Source organism: Cupressus sempervirens, chromosome 8, assembly GCF_028749045.1.
Source record: "Cupressus sempervirens isolate cs-2001-9-10 chromosome 8, ASM2874904v1, whole genome shotgun sequence".
In the NCBI taxonomy this organism is placed as follows: Eukaryota; Viridiplantae; Streptophyta; class Pinopsida; order Cupressales; family Cupressaceae; genus Cupressus; species Cupressus sempervirens.
This window is the reverse complement of record NC_143125.1, coordinates 384,150,341-384,173,368: the sequence shown is the minus strand read 5'-3', so window position 1 is coordinate 384,173,368 and position 23,028 is coordinate 384,150,341. Positions and strand designations below refer to the sequence as shown.

General features: G+C 37.0%; 1 protein-coding gene across 4 annotated transcripts in view; it reads left to right on the top strand.

The window, feature by feature from the left end:
- Positions 1 to 23,028, top strand: part of LOC149542907 (sodium-dependent phosphate transport protein 1, chloroplastic-like) — a 330,548-nt gene that overhangs the window by 217,841 nt on the left and 89,679 nt on the right. For all 4 annotated transcript variants that reach the window (XM_089797824.1, XM_089797823.1, XM_089797822.1 and 1 more), the window contains exon 6: positions 13,027 to 13,236. In XM_089797824.1, the coding sequence (XP_089653950.1) occupies positions 13,027 to 13,236 (210 nt within the window). The remainder of the gene's footprint in view (positions 1 to 13,026; positions 13,237 to 23,028) is intronic.

Below are 23,028 nucleotides of genomic sequence, written 5' to 3'. Positions count from 1 at the left end.
CAGGTATAACACCTACAACTCTTCTGCCACACTCTCTTTGTGGAGGCATTTTCGCGCTTCTGCTGAAACCCTAGTGTAAACTGCCTCACAGTCGGTGATCTGTTTACATGCTCAGCCCAAACCACAGTCTTGGTGTGAATTGCCTCACAGTCGGCGATCTGTCCACACACTCGAGAACTCTAGCTCTGATACCACTTGATAAAGGGTGCTTCCCTTAAAACCATAAACTTATAACAGAAACAAGAAACAATAGCAAATGCGAGAACAAAATATGGACTTCTTATTTGCGCCACAAATGCGAAATTATAGAATTCACAAGTACAATATGCTAAACCACATGAGCGCCTTTATTATAGTAATCTACAAGACAAGCTGCCAACTATCACCCAGAGTTGTTCTAGACAATGTTCGGGCTTTTCTTAAATAGACAATTTTATGCTGCCTGGGAAGGTTCTAAACATTGAAACTTAATACCTAGGGCTGATAGACCCTAATAATACATATAGAGTTGGCCAAATACATTTTTGACAATTATATTAGATATTTCGGGTGGCCCAACTTTGAAAGGCCATAACTCACGAACCGTTGTTCCGATTGGCTATTATAATCACTTTTCAGAAATACCAGCTCTTGATCTACAAGCTCAGATCCATGCAAGTGCTCTTCTGTCGAGTTTTCAGACCTCATCCGGGCACTCTAAGGCCTCCAATGGTGAGCCTGAAGATTTTTTTGTAAATATTTTCATCGGAAATCTGCAAGAACTCTGATACTTAAGTTGGAGCAATGAGATTTTTATGGTATGCTTACAACTCTAAAACGAACCTTCATGTAGAAAATGAGAACATTTCAAGTTCGTATGACAAACTTACTAAAAATAGCAAGTTCCCATAAATAGTAACCACCCTGTCTACTAGTCCTTATTAAAATAGAAAAGACTGAAAAGAAAATATTTTTGGATGATGCAAGATTGCTCTTACACCTAGGATGCTCCTGCATCATATTTGCTATGCGCTAAGGTGGTTTGATCATAGTAGTCCCAAATAGAAACTTAAAGCCAATCTCCTTTGGTTGAAAACCCTGAGAAAGATCCCATGGATGTAGCAATGTAGACCAAATATGAGTTTATGTGAAATGGTGTTGACGTTCCCACATTGAACAATTGTTCACTTAGTGCAGTACTCACAAGCTCTCCCTAGAAGATAGGTTCTTTGTTGTCAAAAATTTGAAAGGTGAACTTGTACATCCATGGTTCAAAGTTGCTAGATTCTTTGAAACCACATACCTTGCTAAGGAGAGTAATCAAGTCCTTACGCTCTAACTTGAAGTTAGATCTGTGAATGGGTTTGGGCCATCTTAAAAAATTGTTTCTTTTGACCTCCAACCAATATCTATTTATATACCTTCGATAATCTAACTTATTATTGTTCCATATCTCTAGAGACGTCTCTTTTCATAGATTCACACACTCTACACTTTGAGGAACTTTAAAGATTTGTTCAATAACCTTTGGGTTCAGGCTAATGATGACCTTACCATCTGCATCCTTGACTGTTTTGGTTTTTGGACTCAAATGTCGTGGACATCCTAAGACGAATTTTGGCTACAAGGAAGCCATAGGGAAAGTAGACGCCAAATAAATGTTACTTTTCTTGATGCATTTCATTTCTTGATTAGAAGGATCTTCAACCCTTAGAAGAAATCAGCCATATCAACATGCCCAATCTTTGTGTCAGAAACATGGTCCAGAGGAGACGAGACGAGAGATGGTATGTATGAGCTAACTCTATCATATCGATACTTCATCTTTCTTTTGGACTTTGTGAGTGAGGGCACGTCTTGTGCTGCAACATGAAAAATCTAGAAGGTAAACACATCATTAGAGGATATCGATTCCATAAAGATGTTGATTCTTGACTTGCAACAATGGATCTATGAAGGACAATATGCTCGGGGTATTGATTAAATACTCAAAGATCTTATGCATTGTCTTTGAATAGAAATGATAAGCATATGCAAAGGGCTGAAATGAGATTTAGGAGATGGAATGTGTGTGGCTGAAGAGTGGGTTTTTATGTAAATGCTTTGGGAGGTGTAGGGTAGGCACATGGGAATGTGCGCAAATGATAACTTTTGGTTTTTTAAGAGTGACCTTTAACCTAAATAGGGTTCTCCGGATGTAATTACATGTAAAGTGATTTACATGTAATAGTTGTTTTTGATGCAAACATGCAATCAAGTTTGGAGGATGGAAATGCATGTAAGTGGGAATGAATGATGAAATTACATGTAAATGCAGATGGAGAATGAGATTACATGTAAACGCATATGGAGAATGAGACATAATGTGCTTGGCATGTGTTGATGAATACGGAATGAAGTGATGCACTTGCATGAAAAGATGAAAAGTGTAATGAAGTGAAATGATCTCACGCTCTTGGGAAAGAACTTGCAACTTCTTCAAAAAGAAGGAAAACAAAACAGCAAGAAAACAACCAACGAAACTAAATACAAAACAAAAACATACCTTTGGTCTTTGACTCAAACATGTCAATAAACAAGTTGCTATCTTATGCAAATTCGAATTTGGAATTTGGGGAAGTTCCAAACACTCAAAAATGGAAGTTCTCATCTTATTTAAAGAAAAAATGTTCTTTACATGGCACATCTTTGGACAAATGTACAAGGATGAACAAAAAGGTGCAAAGAAATAGCAAGGAATGAAAACTTCAACTTACTAGTGATCAAAGAGCCAAATATGGGTGATTAACAGATTTGAAGAATGGCTCTCCAATTTCGAATCCACAACCAACTATATTGACTTCTTCAATACTTACAAATGATGGATATTAATGATCAATCATGGGGCATTTTTTGCATATGAATGCACAAAATGTGCTCAATAACTCCCAATAAACAAGACATTTTTGCAAAATACCAAGTATTTAGGTTTTTTTTTACCAAAACCATAGTCTCAAGCTCCCATTACATGAATTGGTTTTGGTATTGAAAGGCAAAAACATGATCAAATATAACAATAAGAAGGTTTGAAAACCCGAAACGACTCCATTTTGGAAAAAAATGTGGGCTTCAAACGCTGAGTATGGACATTGTTTGCTAAAACCTGCCCTGAAAACACCATGAAATGAATCGTTTTTTGCAAGAAATTGAATTATCCCAAATCGGATACTTATTCGATTTCTTCCTCAACATACATTCAGAACTTAAACATATGCAGATGTAATATGATACAACAATGAAACCGGAAGATTCTCCACAAGATAATAACCCGTTCTTTCCAAAATAATATTCAGGATTTGAGCATATGAAAATGCGCTAGAAACTAGTAATATAAAACTAGTAAACTCTTATACAACTCCTTAAAACACATTATTGCATTATACAACAACAATACAATAACCAGCCCTAAAATTCCAATCTTAAACATAGTTTTATAGTCAGATTGGAACACTAAGAAAAGAACGTGTAAGTGCATACGAGACACCTGAAATGACATCTCCACTGACAATGGGTTTGCGTCCACTGTTTGCCGGCACAAGGGGCTACCTCCTCACATTGGTTGAAAGTTGTGCATTTGATTACTTTCCCAAGAGAAAAACTGAAATCTGAATAATAAATCAAGCATATCCCAACGAAAGAGTCTCATCTCCTTTTATCTTCACGGTTGTGACTCTTCGACTACCCTTCTTGGCTTTTCGTGTTATCTCTCCTTGTCCTTTTTGCCCAGTTTGTAATATTAAATTGACCTTTAACAATTTGAGTCCACTCTCTCCAAGTTAAATTTTAATATTATATACTTATGTCTTTAACTTTTCAAATGTCCCAACAAGGGACATTACAAATCTCCCCTCAAAATTGTTTGTCAAGTGATTAATACCAGGATCCCTATAAATCTGTAGGTAGCTCTGTAGCTTGATCTAAGAACAAGTCCTTCCATACTCCAAAGCAATGTGTCGAATTGCAATCCATCCATCAACCAGATTCCTAGATCCCATGTTAATCCAGTTAGTATCACTGCACTTGAGGGCTGTAAAACTCGGAATGTTATTGTATCCAATCTCAAACTAAATAGAATTGTGACCCAACTCTCAACAAGCCATAGATACATACGACCAACACCTAGATCCCAAACACAGATGGCATAACCAGCTAATAGAATGAGATAAAAATATATCCAAAAGCTATGCATATCCCAATAGGCGGTGATGACCCATCCTAAATAGATGATGTAGGAAACGAGCTGCCCAAAAGCTGAAATCAACACGAAGGGCACATAAGAGATAATACTGCCATCATCACTTGGATGAGTCCTTAAATACATAGGGGTCATGAGAAAGAATGAAGCTGAAAATGCATTCTCTATGATCAACACATAACTCTCTGCAATCCTCCACCAAGACCTGTTTAAATGCTGAAATAAGAAATCCATCCAACCTATATGTAAGTAAGAATTCAGAACTATGTAAAGGTTGTACGAAAGAGGGGCAGTAGTAGTCACCTCACCACACCAATCTTGTGACCAAGGTTCACTGTTAAAAACTATAGCTTGATCTGAATCTCTGAAGTCACGGTCATCCTCTTCCTAGAAATCAAGAGGAACTCTCTCCTCTACCTCAAAAAGTGGGTTGTTGGAAATCCAAACAACATCAACCTCAAACAAAGGGTTGTCTATAAGCTGAATGTGTTCTGAATTTTTGGAACTTGGTCGCTCGGGGCAACTCTCCAAATCATACATCTGCTGAATGCTATCAAGTTCATCAATTACCTCTAGAAAAAATTCCTGTCTCTTTGAATCCTCATGTTCCCTAGAATGATGTGTTTCGAATCTAATTTTCCGCTTCCTAAAGAGAAAACTGAGTATCAACCAATGCCTCACGAACATACTTAAGCTCCTTGTTGAGCTCCTTAATCTCATTCTTTTCTTTATTTGACTGATCATCATGTATTCAACAAATTTAAGAATATAATTCCTGTCGGATAGCAAATATAAATAATCTGATTTCATAGCTTTAAGAACTGTTTTGACCACTTGCAAATCAGCAATAGGACAAACTCCTTCCACTTCCCTTTGAGCCTTAATATAGAGATCTTCAACCATCTTATGAGTGCTATCATAACATACCAAAGATGCCAAAATCATGTCTTCACTAACCTTCAGCTGGTTCTTTAAGGTGTGCATTTCATTAGTGTCATGTTGAAGTAGTTCATCGTCTTGTAGTGTCATCTTAGGTTATTCCTCTAAATTCATGTCATGGGTATTAGAAATATATGGTTCATGATAGAAAGCTTCCAACCTTACCTTGTGTGCAACCGACCTCATCAACCTGCTTGTCAACACTAACCTTCGATTCACCAACATAGAAACTTTCACCCTAAGTAACATCCTCTACATGATCACTAGAAGGTTGTAAATCAATGGTAGTTGACTTCTCTTTAACAAGAACCTCTATTCGATAATTTTGATCTGCTGGAAATTCCTCATGCACATTTTTGTCTTGGTCTTTTGCAAGGAGATCCTGAGCTAATTCAAAATACTTCTTTTTTGCCATATCAGTCTTATTTTGCTACTCTAGATGAAGACCCAAGTAATCATTGAATGATAAATCATTCTGAATTCGGGTAGGAAGTTTTTAATACTCCTTATAAATGTTGAGTATTTTTGTTCTTATAAATGTTGATTGTGGCACCCACAATTTAGAATATTCAACTCTTTCTATATCTCTTTTTGTGTCTTCATGTTTTAGACTGCACCATCTATGCTCATCAAATTCTATGCTACCGCCTCCAACCTTCTTTACATTAGTATTACTTGTTGGCAACAATCTTCTTGTATTTACATGTCTCTTGGAATAATTGTGAATTTCTTGCTCTGGATTTACTTCTTCACACTTATGATTTTCTAGAGAACCCATCACCACAAGTTGTAAGCATGAATGAGTTATAACATTTTTTTTGGTTTGCTGTTGCTTTTTCAAAAAGCTGATTGGTGTCATTGTTCAGTGTCTCGACCTTCATCAGCTGATTATTTTGTAGATCTGAAGGTTCTTGAAACAAACCCAAGTCTTTGAAAATGTTGTTCTTCTAGTGCATAATATTTAGGGACCTGTATCCCAATCCTGCCATATGTTCATTATCTGCACCGCTTAGCATTGCATTTGACAAAAACCTGTGGGATCTTGTTTTCTCAGCATTGTTCTATATATTCCCTCTTGCAAAGACTTGAAGTTGGGTGTCCATGTATGTTTGTTGTCCACCACCAACATCACTACTTGCATATGCTTCCATTGCAACACTTCTCTGTGTTCTTTGGATATCCTCAGGAGTCATAGGTTGCAAGTACGGAGCATTTATCTCCTCAGCATCACCTATGTTGTAGCAGCTATCACATTTACTCTTTCACAATGCTCCACTCTTACAGTCTTTTCAATAGCTCCAAGCACAATTGTAATATCCAAGCATCCATTCCACTCCTTGATGAACGTAAGGACAATTTCTCTGTGAGCTAAGCTTATACTTAAACACTTCGGAAGTGAACTCTTGACCAACGCATCTACTGCTATAGAAGACTCAAAATCTTTAGGCCGAAAGTTCAGCTCAAGTTTTCTTGGTCTTGAATCCTTATTGATAACACACATGTAAAGATGTATGTGACCTGTACTTGCACTTACTTCAAAAAGGCGTGCCTCTGGAGGGATTCTCAAAGCCTAATCATAGTTGGTGAATACCACTTCTGCGTTATCATAAACCTTTGATTCTCTCCATTAAACTTTCAGAAATTAAATAATATTCCAAGGTCTCGGAGAAGAATATTTGTAAAATATATTGGGGCGATTTAATACAAAATCACATGCCTTTTAGACCCGGAGTTTGTTTTTAACTTTATTCTCTTAGAAATATTTTTCAAATAATTTTAAGTTTGTGGTTAATAACTATAGAAATAGTGCAGAGCTTAAATATGAATTCCACGATACGAGCTTCTATTGGTGCCCGCAATATGGTGTCCACATATACGAGGTCAGAGAAAAATGCCAATTTCCACTTGTAATAAAATTTCCTCTACATTTCCTTCACCTATGTTTTCTTTCCTCTAAGGCTCGATTAGCATTTTAAGCACTGCTCTTTGAATTCTTCTACGCGTGCTCTTCTATAACTGTCGGGAATTATTATAACACATCTCTTTATCTTAATTGTGCCCCTCGATTCTCCACTAGCATTCGATAGTTGAAAGCCTCCAGTTGTCATAACCACAAAATTTTACTTACACCTCATCTACTATTCCTCCAGCGGTTACTAATGATACACCTATAAAGATAATAATGCCAATGCTAACTCTTGGAATTACCTCCTTCCAACACTTATGACATACAATGGTCGGTCCTAATAAGATTTCAATAATCATTGCGTTGATCTTTGATTACTTGGTTATCATTCGACACTGGTTAATAATGCAAAAATACTTTCACAGATTAGAGTCAATGAAAATGTTCACAATACGGTTCTTTCCCATTATGATTGCTCCGAAATTTACAAACAACCTATATAGAGGTAGTATCTTGTGTCCTTATGCTTTGCTTGTTTTCTTCTTCCAAACTTCAAAGATACATTCTCATGATATGAACTCACAGATTGCTCGTTTTTTGAATGACTAGCATTTCTCTATTGGGGACATTAGACTAAATAGAGAACCCCTAGTCACACTGCTTTTCCGTATCAAAATCTCAGAGAGTCCATAAATGTCACCGTACTTAGCAAGAACTAAGAGTTGCTTGTATTATGTATTCTATTTGTATTTCCCTCTACTACCCATGATAGACACTGATGGTCATGTTGACCTATTCTCTAGTTAAGCCACCTATGGACTGAGATAGTAAGTGACCTTCACCACTTTCTCCCTATGGTGATGATGCCAACTACTCACGCCTCCTTGCCTCTGTGTGGTGAGTCGGCTACTCGTCTAGATATAAACTTGCCGATACAATCTCCCACAACATTGGTATCAATGAAGGCTGCTTCCAGGCTATGTTGGTTGACTTATGACTTATGCTACCATTGTACTTTGATCGACATACCTGTGTTGTGCATGCACGTTAAGTTTCTTCGTGGCTTGGGGAAGAAACGACAGAGCTTTAACACTTCCTGACAATCATTTTGCTCATCGAAACTTTCCAGAAATAGGTATTTCCTTATTAGAGATTAATGTCCATCTATAGCTCTACGAATATCAAAATTACACCTAGATTCATCTTCAGACTCCAACCAAGTTTCCCTTAGAATCAAGGCCCTTAATGTTCAGAGAGCCATGTAAAATCTCAGACAATGGATATATTAATACTTGAACTTAGTAAGATTCTGTAAATGTTTAAGAACCTCCCATACAACACAAAATTTGTTTTGATAAGCTTTTTTGAAAACCTATCTTTGCTAAAACTCTAGTATGCAAATCTGACCCTTTAGGATGGCAGCATATACGACTCTATTATAACTTCATAGGCTGGCAGGAAGACCAGCTTTGATACCATTGAAAATTACCAAACCGGATACTTACTCGATTTCTTCCTCAACATACGTTCATAACTTAAACATATGCAAATGTAATACGATAGAACAATGAAACCAGAAGATTCTCCACAAGATAATAACCCATTCTTTCCAAAATAATATTCAGGATTTGAGCATATGAACATGCGTTACAAACCAATAATTTAAAAATCAATAAACTCTTATACAACCCCTTAAAACATGTTATTGCATTATACAACAGCAATACAATAACCAACACTAAAAATCCAATCTTAAACACAATTTAATAGTTAGATTGGAACACTAAGAGAATAACATGTAAGTGCATAGGAGAAACCTGAAATGACGTCTCCATTGACAATGGGTTTGCGTCCATTGTCTGCCGGCACGAGGGGCTATGTCCTCGCACTAGCTGAAAGCTAAGCTTTCCGATTATTCTCCCAAGAGAGATTGTAATCTGAATAATAAATCAAGCATATCCCAAGAAAAGAGTCTCATCTCCTTTTATCTTCACAACTGTGACTCTTCGACTACCCTTCCTGGCTTTTCGTGTTATCACTCCTTGTCCTTTTTGCCCACTTTGTAATATTAAATTGACCTTTAACAATTTGAGTCCATGCTCTCCACGTCAAATTTTAATATTATATACTTATGTCTTTAACTTTTCTTATGTCCCAAAAAGGGACATTACAAAAATCAAATGTCTAATGCATGGGAATGCAAAAAGATGCAAAAACAGCCCTGGTTGGAGATATTTCATGCCATGGAAAGGGCATATCTAGAGACTTTAGCACAAATGTGCTCTTTAAGGGCAAGAACATGGAGGTTTTGCTCTTGGAGAACAAAAACATGGTCTGAACTTGCAAAAACATGTGTAGGAAAGTCCAAACACACTCTTGGGAAGGCATTACATGTTTTCAAAATGCACGAGACGTGGTGTCTTATACAAATTGCACTCTTGGAGTGCCTTTGAATGTTTTAAAATACATGCTTTTTGAGTCAAGATGCAAATCGCACTCTTGGAGTGCATTTGCATGTTTTAAAATTGTCAAAACAATGCAAGTAGCGCAAAATTGCACTCTCCAAGTCCTTTTACATGTTTTAAAAACAATGCATTTTCATGTCTTGAAGCCTTTAGATGCAAATTGCACTCTTGGAGACCCAATGTATGTCTTAAAATACAAGCATTTACATGTTTTAAGTACATCAAAATGCCCCTCTAGTGCAAAATCACATTCTCTAAAGGCATTTGCATGTAAACATGTAAATGCCTTGAAATACATGTATTGACATAACTTAAGTGATCAATGAAGCACGTCTAATTATTTTTTGAGGAAATGTCACTTAATTGGGTCAAAATAATATTTACACTATATAGTTTAATATATTATTTGCAAATATCATTCAAAAAGTAATATTAACTTATATGTTTTGAATTAAAACTTAAAGTAACTCAAAAAATAAATCAAACTATATAGTTAATAGTGTCACTCAAGTGAAAAGTTTAAAAAGCAACTCAACATGAAAATATAACATAAAGTGCTATATAGTAATTTAAGTGATAAAGTAACTCAAAAAATAAATCAAACTATATAGTTAATAAAGTCACTCAAGTGAAAAATTTAAAAAGCAACTCAACATGAAAATATATCATAAAGTGCTATATAGTCACTTAAGTGATAAATTTAAGTGATAAAGTAACTTAAAAACATAACATAAAGTCAATTTATGTTATATTTTTCAAAAAGTGAATGTCAATATTAAAATATAACATGATATTTTAAATTATGCAATTGCATCTCAAAAGTCCACCTTTTGGGCACTAAAATGGTCATATTTTTTGACTACCAAATCCGATTAAGCCCTACGATATACCGAATTGAAGGGAAAACCGAGAGCAACGATTTGAGTAAAACCAAAAGACCAAAACAAAACTAACACTAAAAAAAGAGAAAAATGATTTTGAAGGCTTCAAAAATCAAGCTTAGGCTTAACAACAGAAAAACTAAAAGGAGTTGACAAAAGCCTTTAATAAAAGGATTCATTATATTAATTGAGGTTGATAAGTTGATCAAAGTTAGTCAATTAAATAATATATCAACTTAGAGAAATGCGAAACTAAATTGAAAAAGTTTCATATTGTTACCTACATTTTGTGGTGACAAAATGCAGAAGAACAACAATATTAGTTCTCATATCATCTTTTAACTCTTCCATGATCTGTTCCAGCCTTCTAGGATCATCCTTCTAGGCGATATCTTCCCAAATATTAGGTACAACAACCTTAGCTTCAGCGATCTAATTGTTTTGTTGATTGCCAAACCCAAGCTTGGAATCTACCAACACTCCTGAAACCTACCTCCAATTTGGCGATTTATTCATCTTTACAATACTTAAACAATCTTGAAGCTCTAGAACAGGCCAACAATCCTTCTACAATTCTCTTGTGCAAGTCCTTTGCAATTGCTAGTTAGGTCCACACTTTGCCACCTCACAACCAAGTGATCTAGGGCTTCACAAACTTAGGAACTCTAATCATTTGACACAAGATCGTGAAGCTTTTCTCTCATACCACTTGATATAGTCAAGGTAGAGTTTCCCTAATGGAGATGGTCCAATCATGCAATTAGAGTCATACAATGGAAATAACAATCTTAGAAAAAAAACAACAAAATGAACAAGCTAAACTAATATTCCCATAGGCACAGAACCAAGGAATTTACATCAAATTGGCCTGCCAATATGCAGTCTTACATTCCACGCATATGGCCTTGATTATTATGGAAATCAGCTTCTAACCATACTACCTCAACTAGTGTCTAACAAGGAACAACTACCCTACTTATATACAAGATCACCACCCACAAGTTGGCTTATCTAATTATAAATTCCAACAATAAAGAAAACGTATTACAACATATAAGTCAAGACCCAAATCTATAAGAACACCATCAAATAAGGTTGCTATATCATGTGATTGCATATGGAGGTCCACCACACACATATTATCCTTGAACAATGTGTCATCAATCATCACAGATCATGAAATGCTTTTGCAATATAAATCTTTCCACCTTGGCTGTTATTATAGGAGGAAAAATATAGGACCAAACCATTCTTAAGATAACTTCACGAGGAGAGAACGGATTGAGCTGCGAAGCTAGACGTAGGATCACCATGATGTCTAGAACACACCATAAGGATCACACAAGAAAACGAGCCAATTACAATGTTCCCTACCTGAAACACTAAAGATGGCAAATAAGAATAGGATCAAAAAGGAAATATTTTTGGTTGATGCAAGATTGCCAGCTGTCCAAGGATGCTTCTGCATCAGTTCTAAGTTTTGGAAGGGGTAAAAGTTGTCGAGGATTGGTGTCTTAGTTGGGCAAGTGGCCTAGAAGAAGGCCTAGTTGTTTGGATGGGTCTTTAAAGGGCGATGCTCCTCATCTTGAGTCTTTGAACTAAGAAACAAGTTGATCTTGTGGGTTGTTCGTGGGCTTATTAGTCACCTCTGCATCACAATTCAAGACAGCAATCACCTTAGGGATTGTGGCAGCTCTTTATTTGTTGGAATTCGCCTTGAGAAGGGAAATTTGTAGCTTGCAACACCACTGTAATCTGCAACTAGTGCCATCAACATGGGATTTATCTCTAAATACTGTTACTACTGCCAATCCAACAAAGGGTCATATCCATCTGATTATCTGTTAAGATCAAAAGTTGTTTTCTGTTTATGGCTATGACTTAAACTGCAAACTATGTCAATATGTTTTGAATGATGATGTTTTGTCTATATGGTTTCCTGGCAACCACAATAAGTTTGTAATAACTTCCTTTCTATTTATTACAAATAATTTACAAATACTTTATGATTTCTGTTTGTATTTAATTGCAATTTTTTGTGGTTGATGCATGCATTTAATGATTACATCCACAGACAAACTCAAGCATTCAATTGATTAAACAAACATATGAAATGCTTTGAGGATGGGGAAATTTCATTTCAGTGGGGAAAGCTCATTTCAACGTTTAATACAGCTTTCCAGTTTAAATATTAGCAGTTACAATTATCTTTTGCAAACTGAAATTGAAAAATGTATTCTGTAGTGTGATATGTAATCTCTTTATTCAAAAAACTATTCTTGAATGGTATTCAAAGTATATGTTAATTACAAAGCCAAGTGATGCATAAAAACAATTTAAGATATGAAAGGCTTTTGTTCTCATAATGAATGAAAGTATACTTTGCAAGCATTTTACTTCTTTATAGAAATCAGGATCTCCAGGTTTAATGATGATAAAATTGAATTTTTCTTATTGTATCAGAATATTCTAATGAACACCTTCCCACCTAGAGAAGTCAAATGTAAAATTTGAGGCCTTGTGAGATTTCTTAGTAAAAGCCAGCCTTGCAATGTGATTTTTCCTAGGTTGTAAGTAGAAACTAGAATAGTCATTATTTCTTCTTTTGCAATTATCTTTCAGGGATACAGCTCACCTCTTGAAGACCCCAATATTCGTGTAGAAGAGAAGGATTTGATCTTGGGTAAAAGCAAACCTAAAGAAAGAGTTGAATCGATTCCATGGAGATTGTTATTGTCAAAACCACCTGTTTGGGCATTGATAACATCACACTTTTGCCACAATTGGGGAACTTTTATTCTCCTCACTTGGATGCCGACATATTATAATCAGGTTTCCTCAATACTGTTCATGCATGAAAATCTGGATTGTAATAGTTTTTCTAGCTCTATATAGTATGCGTTATTACATAAATAACATCATGTTATTAATGCACATTGTGATGGGTCTAGTTTTTTATAGTTATAATACAGGTAGCAAATGATATGAAATGTTATGACTAATGCTATTTAAATAATACAAAGTTGCAATTTTAAAATAATCATAATTTTGGAAAAGAAGATCTAGACTTGAATCATTGCAAAACATCTGTGCATATTCTTATGTCATGACTTGTGCTTCAAGCTCTAAAAATCAGTAAGGATTTCTAGCTCATTTTTAAAGATATTTTTAGGAACATTGGTTATAATGTAATTAACTTTGTAAGAATGACACTTAATTTATTGTATGCTGAGATGGGGTACGATAGAAAACTATCTTGAATTTATTAGCATTTTAATTTGCACCTTCAATGTGGCACAAAATGGAATGGTGTGTATAGCTGAAATATTTTTTGAATTAAAATGGGAAACTCCTCTAAGACGTAAAATTGGCCAATTCTCTAATATAGACAATATACACTTGCTAACAAGTGTGTTTTCTAGGGTGGTTCAAGGATAGTAAACAAACCAAAAGTGTCTTTTTAGTTTACTTAAAAAAAGTTGACAACTACTCAAAGTGAGCTTTTTGTAAAATAAAAACCCTAAAACTCCAAGAAAATTCTAGGATTTAGAAGATTTTATAAATTTTAGACTTATTCAAATTTCAATAATTATTAAGCTCTTATCAACATTCTCTCGCTCTATGTCATTCACTTTATTTGCCTTGAAATCTAGACCTATCCCTCTCCCTATTACTCTTCTTCTCTCTACCCCTCTCTACCTCACTCTCTCTTCCCCTTAATAACTAGACACTCCCGCCCACTCCCACTCCATCCCTCCTTCCCTCCCTCAGATCCTTGCAAGAGGTGCCACACTCAACCTTAATTTGATAGTTCCCTTAAAACACTGTCAAACTATAATTATAAGCAAGTAAAAAGGATAATAATGAATCATGATGATAAAAATTTACATAATACATATCCTTTGTTGTGAATCTCTACATGTTCATAGTTAAAAAGTAATATAGCTACTACATCATTCAGGACTTATCTTATACATCTTTTTAGCTAAGTTGTTTGTTCGGATTTCAATACAGATGCGGGTTCGAGATTTGGTTTTGAAATTTGTCCAAATATTTTTTGGGTTGGGTTTGGATTTGTTTTCGGTTCATCCATACTAGAACATGCAACAACAAATTAGTCCATACACCACTTTGCTAATAGTAAAGCAAACCACCATATCTATGTTTCATTTCAATAGGATATTAATTGCATCATTTAGCCATACACACAACATCATACACTTGCTTGGTTGCATGCATGGGACATATTTCCACATCAAGGGACAGTTTGAGAATGAAAGGAACCATCAAAAGATAAGTGCAGTTATTTGAATTTTTTAAAATATTGGTTAAAGGATTTCTAACCAACCTAGATCAAAAGTTAAGATTCAGATTTTAAGCCTTGGATTCAAAGAATATATCATTGTTTTTTTAAAGAAATTCCTCATTAATCGTCAATTTGGATTTCCTTGATAAGCAAGTTTTCATTTTCACTCACAAATGCATAAATGACATATATACTATCTTTTTTGGCCTTTATAGTTGTCATTTCTAGGGTTGGGAGGATCGAATAGATCATATTAAGCAAAAAAATACATTAAAACAGTTTTTAAAAAAAAATTGAGACCAAATTCAACTTGGGTTTGGTTCCTGGACAAAAAATTCTTCAAAATTCACTCCAAATTCTGCTCAAATTCCTTTGACAGAATTTGCAGTGAATCTGTGGCTTTGTAGGCAAATTTGGGGAGAATTTGAGAAGGACCAGACTTTGTACAGAATTGAACCAGACTTTGAGGGTTGTTGGAGAGAATCTGGTAACTTAGCTATTTAGGAAGGATGCATGTGTTTACCGTATAGGGTAAATAGTTTAATGCATACAGACAATAGACAAGAACATGTAACACAGTAGTACTCCTTTTATTATTCGCATATATGCGGAAGAGATTACATAGTGCTTCCAAAGATGATTACAACAACGATCCAAAGTCCATTCCGGATGGTGTATATATACCATTCCGAAGGGGTGACTCAACCATCACGCGTCCTTCTGGAGGCTAATCTACCTGTCGGCTATTTTATAACTTTAGCGATAACATGCTAATCTACCCGTCGGCTATTTTATAATTTTACCAACAACATCATCTCCCCCAAAAACGAAATTCGTCTCCGAACGACAATTACAAAATATCCAAGAGAGATTAACAAAACGGGATACATTATAACAAGATAGACATGTTTCCATCACACCACTTTCACATTCGTTCCATGCCTGCATCAAATTGGTCTCCAAAATATGTTGCATCTGCAGCCTTTGCTAACACTACTGTTTCCTTAGTCAAGCTGACCTTGATAGCCACCCGTGCCGCTTTCTCTACTTCCAACTCCTAGGTACACTGAGCCACGTGTCGCGGTACTGCCTTCAACTAGATGATCAGCTCCTCTCGAGCTCTCTATGCATCCACCAAGACAACCTCACGTCCAACACCTACTCCAAGTGTCTCAAAGAATATCACCCCTCTCGAAAGGCTTGCTCTATTGTTCTCTCCACCTCTAGTATACGGACACTCCATGCTTGTAGCAGCTCCAAGTCTCATCAACTGGTCATACTTCCCACGATTGATAACTGAAGTGATTGGGGGCCTAGGGGGCAACGCCCCCAGTGGGGTTGAGGTGCAACGCCTCCGTGAGGTCCCCAGGTCGCGATACAGGGCAGGGTCGGGGCTGCTAAGACCAAATTAGCACCCCCAAACCCACACAAAAAGTCCATGGAATATACCATTTTTATGATTTTCTTCCGATGCCATACTCTTTCAACCAACCGCTTATGTTTTACTACCTTTTATGTCTTTCCCTTCCCTTCAGTATCATACATTACTCATTTTGAACTGTTTCGATCTGTCATTTTTTTTTCTTTTAAATTTTACTACTGCTCCTTATTGTTTGTCGATGGGAGAACAGCTCTGGCATGGTATATTTTTAGCTTGGAACCGTTCACCGTTTTTGGAATTTTCTGTCCGTCCAATGTCCATAGCTTTATTGCTTTGTTATCACCTACTTCCCGGATTTTGTATGGCCTAACCCATTTGATTGTAAACTTTTCCGGTTTGATATCGTTCTGTTCGTCATACTTCAACACCAGCTATCCTGGTTGGAACTTGTTCAGTTTTAGGTGTTTATCATACCACGCTTTGCACCTGTTTTGCGTCACCTTCGTGGCCCATTGTGCCAATAGCCGCTTCTCCTCGAGTTTGTTCAGGTTATGCAACCTTTCCCTCAAGCTTTCCATGTCGCCTAACTTATTCTCCAACGTGATCCTCAGACTCGGTATCATAAATTCTGCTGGTACCACTGCCTCTTGTCCAAACATCAATTGGAACGGTGTGTGTCCCGTTGTCACCTTGTATGCCGTGCGGTATGCCCAGAGGGCAGACGACAACTTTTCCTCCTATTCTTCACCTTCGACTACACATGACTTGTAGATGATTACTACCAGGATCTTGTTCGTAGCCTCAGCCTGTCCGTTTGCTCGTGGGTAGTACAGGCTCAATAGAGAATGATATATTTTGAATTTCGTCATTAACAGTTTAATGGCGTGATTGACAAAATGCCCACCACGATCACTCGTTATCTGAAGTGGAATCCCATACCGAGTAATTGTTTCTTCATATATGAATTTTGCTGTATTGACTATTGAGTTATCTGGTAGAGCCTGTGCTTCTACCCACTTCGTTAAGTATTCCATAGCTACGACTATATATTGACATTGGTGCTTCAGCTTACTCTCAGGGGTCCCACGAAATCCAATCCCCATCGTTCGAATAATTCTTGTGGATGTGAAGGGTTAAGAGGCATAAAGTCTCTCTTTAGCAGCTTTCTAGCCCTTTGGCAACTGTTACACCCAACGACCCATTTGCGTGCGTCATTGTACACTATTGGCCACCACAGTCCTACCAGCAATATTTTTGGTGCTGTGGTATCAGGTCCCATATGTCCTCCCGTTGGACCCTCATGTGCTTCTTTCAACACTCTCAGTATTTCCTCCTCTAACACACACTATTGCAGGATGTGATCAGGTCCCATTTCTCCATTTTGTATAGTAATCCATTAATCAATTGAAATGTATGGCTCCTTATTACTAATTTCTGCCTTTCATTTTGTGGCATCTCCTTCGGTGGTTGTCCCGTGGAAAGGTACTCCCCAATACTCGTGTACCATTTTGGCAGTATTGCAATTTGAAATAATTGTGCATCAGGAAAATTGTCATTCACTCCGTCCGCCAATTCACCTGTTTTAATTCGTGACAGATGGTCTGCATTGACATGATTTTTCCCAGGCCGTACAATGATCTTGAAGGTCAATTCCTACAACAAAAGTAGCCACCCACTGATTCTTCCTTGAATGATAGGTTTATTTACCAGATACAATAGAGCCTGATGGTCTACATAAAACACGAACGGTGTCGCCAGCAAGTAATGTCAGAACTTTTGCACTACATAGACTATTCCTAAGGCTTCCCATTCTGTTGTACTGTAATTTTTCTCTGCTTTTGACAGTAGTCAGCTGGCAAAATATACCGGGTGATCTAACCCGTGGTTACCTGTCTGTGCCAAAGTTGCTCCTATTGCATAATTGGATGCATCTATGTGAACATGAAATTCCTTGTTCCAATCTGGGTACGCCAATATAGGTGTTGTAGCCAATCGTACCTTCAACCCTTCAAATCACTCATCCTTTTCTTTCTTCCATTTGAACGGCTCCCCTTTACATGTCAATTTGTCTGGCAGGTATGATACTTTGGCAAAGTTTTTGATGAATCTTCTATAATATCCTGTGTCCCAGGAATGACTTCACCTCCGCTACATTTGTAGATGGTTGCATTTCCATTATCACTTTGACTTTTTCTGGATCTATTTTCAATCCCTCCTTATCGACTATATGTCTCAATAATTTTCCTGCGGAACCATGAATCTACATTTCTTTGGATTTAAGGTGAGTTGTGCCCTTTGACATCTTTCCATGTATTCGCCCAATGCCGCCAGATGTTTGTATTCGGTGCTGAACACGGACGAGTCATCTAGGAATGCTTTGAAATTTCTGAGAGACATTTTGTCGAATATGTGCAATATGATTCTTTGGAACATAGCTGATGCATTGCATAGGCCGAATGGCATTCGATTGTATGCGTATACCCCGCCTTCTACCACAAATGTCATTTTAAGTTTGTCCTCTTCTGCTATGCAGATTTGATTATATTTTGAGAACCTGTCCATAAATGAATAAATCTCATGTCCAGCTACCTCCTCCAATATACTATCTGTGAATGGTATCAGGAAGGGGTCCTTGATTGTTACTGCATTGAGACATCTGAAGTCGACACATATCCTGATTTGGGTGGTATCCTTCTTCAGGGATATTACTATGGGTGACACCCATTCATTTGTCTAAACCTTAAAAACAATACTGACCTCCAACATTCTGTTAATTTCTTCTGTAACCCATGCCATGTAATTTTTATTCATCTTTTAAGGTCACTTCCATATAGGCACAGCACCTTCGACTAAAGGAATGCGATGAAAACATAGCTCCGGCAGTACTCCTTTTCAAATCCTTGTATGTCCAAGAAAATACATCTTTGTATTCTAGAAATATTTTAAATGCCGCTACTTTTAGTACTGGATTTTAGTTATCCCCCACTAGTATGTTTTTTGGTTTGGCCTCATCTCCCAAATTCATGGTTTGTACTATGGCTTCATCATATTTTATCGGCTTTCCCTCATCGAATACATGTGCAGGTGTTTCATCCAGCAATCCATCCCCTTCTTTTATTTGCCTAAATTCTTTTTGAAATTTGTCTTCGTTGTGCCCTTCCTCTATCGTTAGTATGTTGCAGCTCTGGAATAGCTCATAATCCTCCATCTGCCAGTGAAACAATCCGTTCATCGAATCCAACTCATTGTCCATCGATTCACCTTCCAACTGTAGGACTCCTTCCTCATTCAGTTCCATTCACTGCTTTCCTTCATCCTCTTCTTCGAAATCAGATGATAGAGCTTCTTCGCCCACCATTTGTGTATGTAAATCAATAATGAATTTTTTTCTTTTGCTTTTCATTGATAATGTATTCTTCTTCCATTCATGCTTAACCTTTGCTTGTACTAGCCATCCTTGGCCCAGAATGGTGTCATATCCTCTCCTCTTCAGCAGGATGATGACGAAATTGAGTAGGAACAATTGTGTTCCAATAGTCACTGGTTGTGCCATCAGGATACAGAGAGGTTTAATGCCGTGTTGGTCCGCCGTTAGTAATTGGAATGTAGGTGGCCACAATGTTGGCTATTCCAACATTTTCTAAGTATCTTTTGGTAGGATGTTTACCCTTGAACCTTCATTCACAATTGTGTCTGAAAAGAGGATTGTTCCTAAAATACCCATCTCTACGACCGCCGGATGTCGTCCGGATGTGAGGGCTAGCAGCATTGGGTCCGCTGCACTTGCTCCGCTTTCCTTTCCCCTTCCATGTTCTCGTTGTAGTTTAGCAGTTGAGGCTATGTTTGTGAGTGTTGTTCGTAGTTGAGGCATTGTGAGGATCAGATCATTTAACTTGACTAGTATTTCAGTTTGTAATATCTGCCTTATGATGTTTTGTTCTGCGCAGTTCCTCGTTGAGGTACCGGTAGTGTCCTTAAATTGTGATTTCTCTGCCTACGTTGCTTTCTCAATTTCTGACCATGCTTCTTCCATTGCTTCTTTTCTTCCATCGGGTCGGGGTACAGTTTTGCTTGTTTATGGATGATTGCCAAGACTTCTTCTTTGTCTGTGTCGATGATGGTCAAGTTCACTCCTGATTTCGGGCACTTGGCATCTTCATGATCTCTAGGACTGCACCATCTACATAACAACTTTTCTACGTTTGTTGATGCACAATTCCATGCAAAGTGGCCCCACAAATTGCATGCTTGGCATTGAACCATCGGGTGGCCATTCGCATCGTACTGAATTTAGCTACGGCCCCCATTATTATTGTTGGTATTCTTGTTTTGCCCTCTTCTATTATTTCTGTACCCACTCGAAGTGGCACCATCATTGCTTGTGTTTCTGCTCCCTTCTGATGCGGAAGCCTCTTGTGTCAGGAGTACTTGTTAATGCCCTCTTGTTTTCATATTGAAGGGGTATTCTTTTGTGGAATGTCCCATAATCTAACAGATATCACAAAATTGGTTTTTTGGACACGACCCCTTTATGTGACCTTCTGTCTTGCATTCTGTGCACCATAGTTCATTTCCCTTTGTCTCTTTCTGCATACTCTTAAATTCCTTCATCATTCTAGTCATATCCTTCTAGAGAGCTTGGACCTTCTTACTTCCTTTTCGTCGCCATTGCTATCTCCTTCTGAAGACGAGTCATCTGAATCAGATTAGCTACTTTTCTTCTTTTTCGTTTTCAAGTTCGCTCTCTATGTTTATTGCCCGATTGTATGCTTTGGTGTATGATGATGACGACACAATCTTCATTTTCTTCCTTAACTCTGGGCGTAGTCCTTCAATGAACCATCGCTTTTTCAACCTATCTACCAACTTACTTTCCATTTTATTTATTAATTCTTTTAGTTTTCTGGCATATACACAGACTGTTTCATTTTTTCTTTGCTTTGTGGTGTAGATTTCTGCTACGATCTCATTGTCGTCTCGCAACAATTGAAACTCGGTGATAAACTCCTTTTTAACTGCTGCCCAAAATGTTAATTTTTGGGGATCGGCATTGGCAAACCAATCAATTGCTACACCCCTTAGGGTTGCTAGAAATTATTGGACCCATTCATTTGTGTCGGTTACGCCATTCGCCGTTGAAATTGTTTCGCATGTCTTACAATGTTTGATTGGATTGGCTGTTTCATCACCATCAAACTTTGACAATTTTTTCTTTGGTCCAGCCATTACTATTCGAATTGGAGGTACTTGTGTGGTCGCACTATTTTGCAAACCCGTGTTGTTCTATACACCTACGCTATTCTGCACACCCGCGCTATTCTGTACACCCACATTGTTCAGAACACCTGCACTGTTTTAGATAGTCGTCTTATTTCTCACAACCGTGTTATTTGGTGAAAAAGAGTCTTCGTTAAGCGAAGTTGTCCATTCTGGAAGTGTATCATGGATGAAGAGTTCACTCCACACTCCTGCTCCCTCGGCACTCTGAGCCATGCGAGTTAATTCCCTTCCGTTTGGATTCTCTTCCCTCGGCGTATACAGGTTAAGAAATTCCTCCCTTATTTCTTCCACCAAATTCAACCGCTGTTGAATCTCTTCTAGCAATTCCTGGACACTCCTTTGTCTGCTAAGTGAATGCACTCCCTCTGTCTGTGCCCTTTCACCCTCTCGGTGTCTATCGGCAATCTGCTGACGCCTCCGTCTACACTCGGCTTATTGTGCCAAAATTAAAAAAATTTGCGCTGTGCGTATTTCATCTTTTTCTTTTATCTTATTCCTATCCTTGTTAAGCTGATTTCGCATTAATCTTCATTCCTCTGCCTTCGTTCCAGGTCCATTGGGCAATGGTGCCAAATGTTTACCATATGGGGTAAATAGTTTAATGCATATAGACAATAGACAAGAACATGTAACACAGAAGTACTCCTTTTATTATTCACATATATGCCAAAGAGATTACATAGTGCTTCCAATGATGATTACAACAACGATCCAAAGTCCATTTCGGAGAGTGTACATATACCATTCTGAAGGGGTGACTCAACTGTCACACGTCCTTTCGGAGGCTAATCTACCCGTCGGCTATTTTATAACTTCACCAACAACATGCTAATCTACCCGTCGGCTATTTTATAATTTTATCGACAACAGCATGCTCCTTCAAGAAACTGAGCCATATAATTGTGGCCTTAGATTTTTGGAACATTTAATGTCGTAGATTTGATGTTCCATGAGTCTTGTATACATTCGAGTCATTTTACAATATTTATATATCTCTATGTTTTACTTAAGCTACAATTTGCATTTATACTTAAATGATTGATGTACTTGGATCAAATTAGCTTCTATTTGATGATGTTATTGTGTCTTTAGGTTTATTAACAAAGGGTGTATGAACAATTTTAATCCTTGAAAATATCTAAATTTCTTGGATTTTTACATTGTCGAGTCTATGTAAAGTTTTTTCACCAAGCTTTGTGTCGTGTCACCCTCACTAAGCCCAAGTCTCAGAACTTGGATTGGATCATTGCCAATTTAAGTCATTAATAAAAATTGATAGTTATTTGGAAAGGGGATTGTTATATAGAGAAATAAAAGAGTCTTGGTTTTCGGATTCGAAAATAAAATAAAATAAAAAAGGTCACTTTATGTGGGAAATAAAAAAGAATATGGAAAATAATATTATTTTATTTCAAAAAGTTATATAAAGAAATGAATGAGGAAGAAAAGAAATTCTTGGCATTTTATTCAAAAAGGAGATTATGTAGGTTAAGAATGAAAGCCATTTTGGAATTTAGTTTAATGGTTAACATGCACTCAGCTAAGATTCATAGGTGATTTGAACAATTTAAGGCTTATTTTTGGTTTGATAAATATGTTGTAGATAAAGAGTTTCAAATTTAATTGTTACAAATATTAATTTATTAATTCCAGAGGG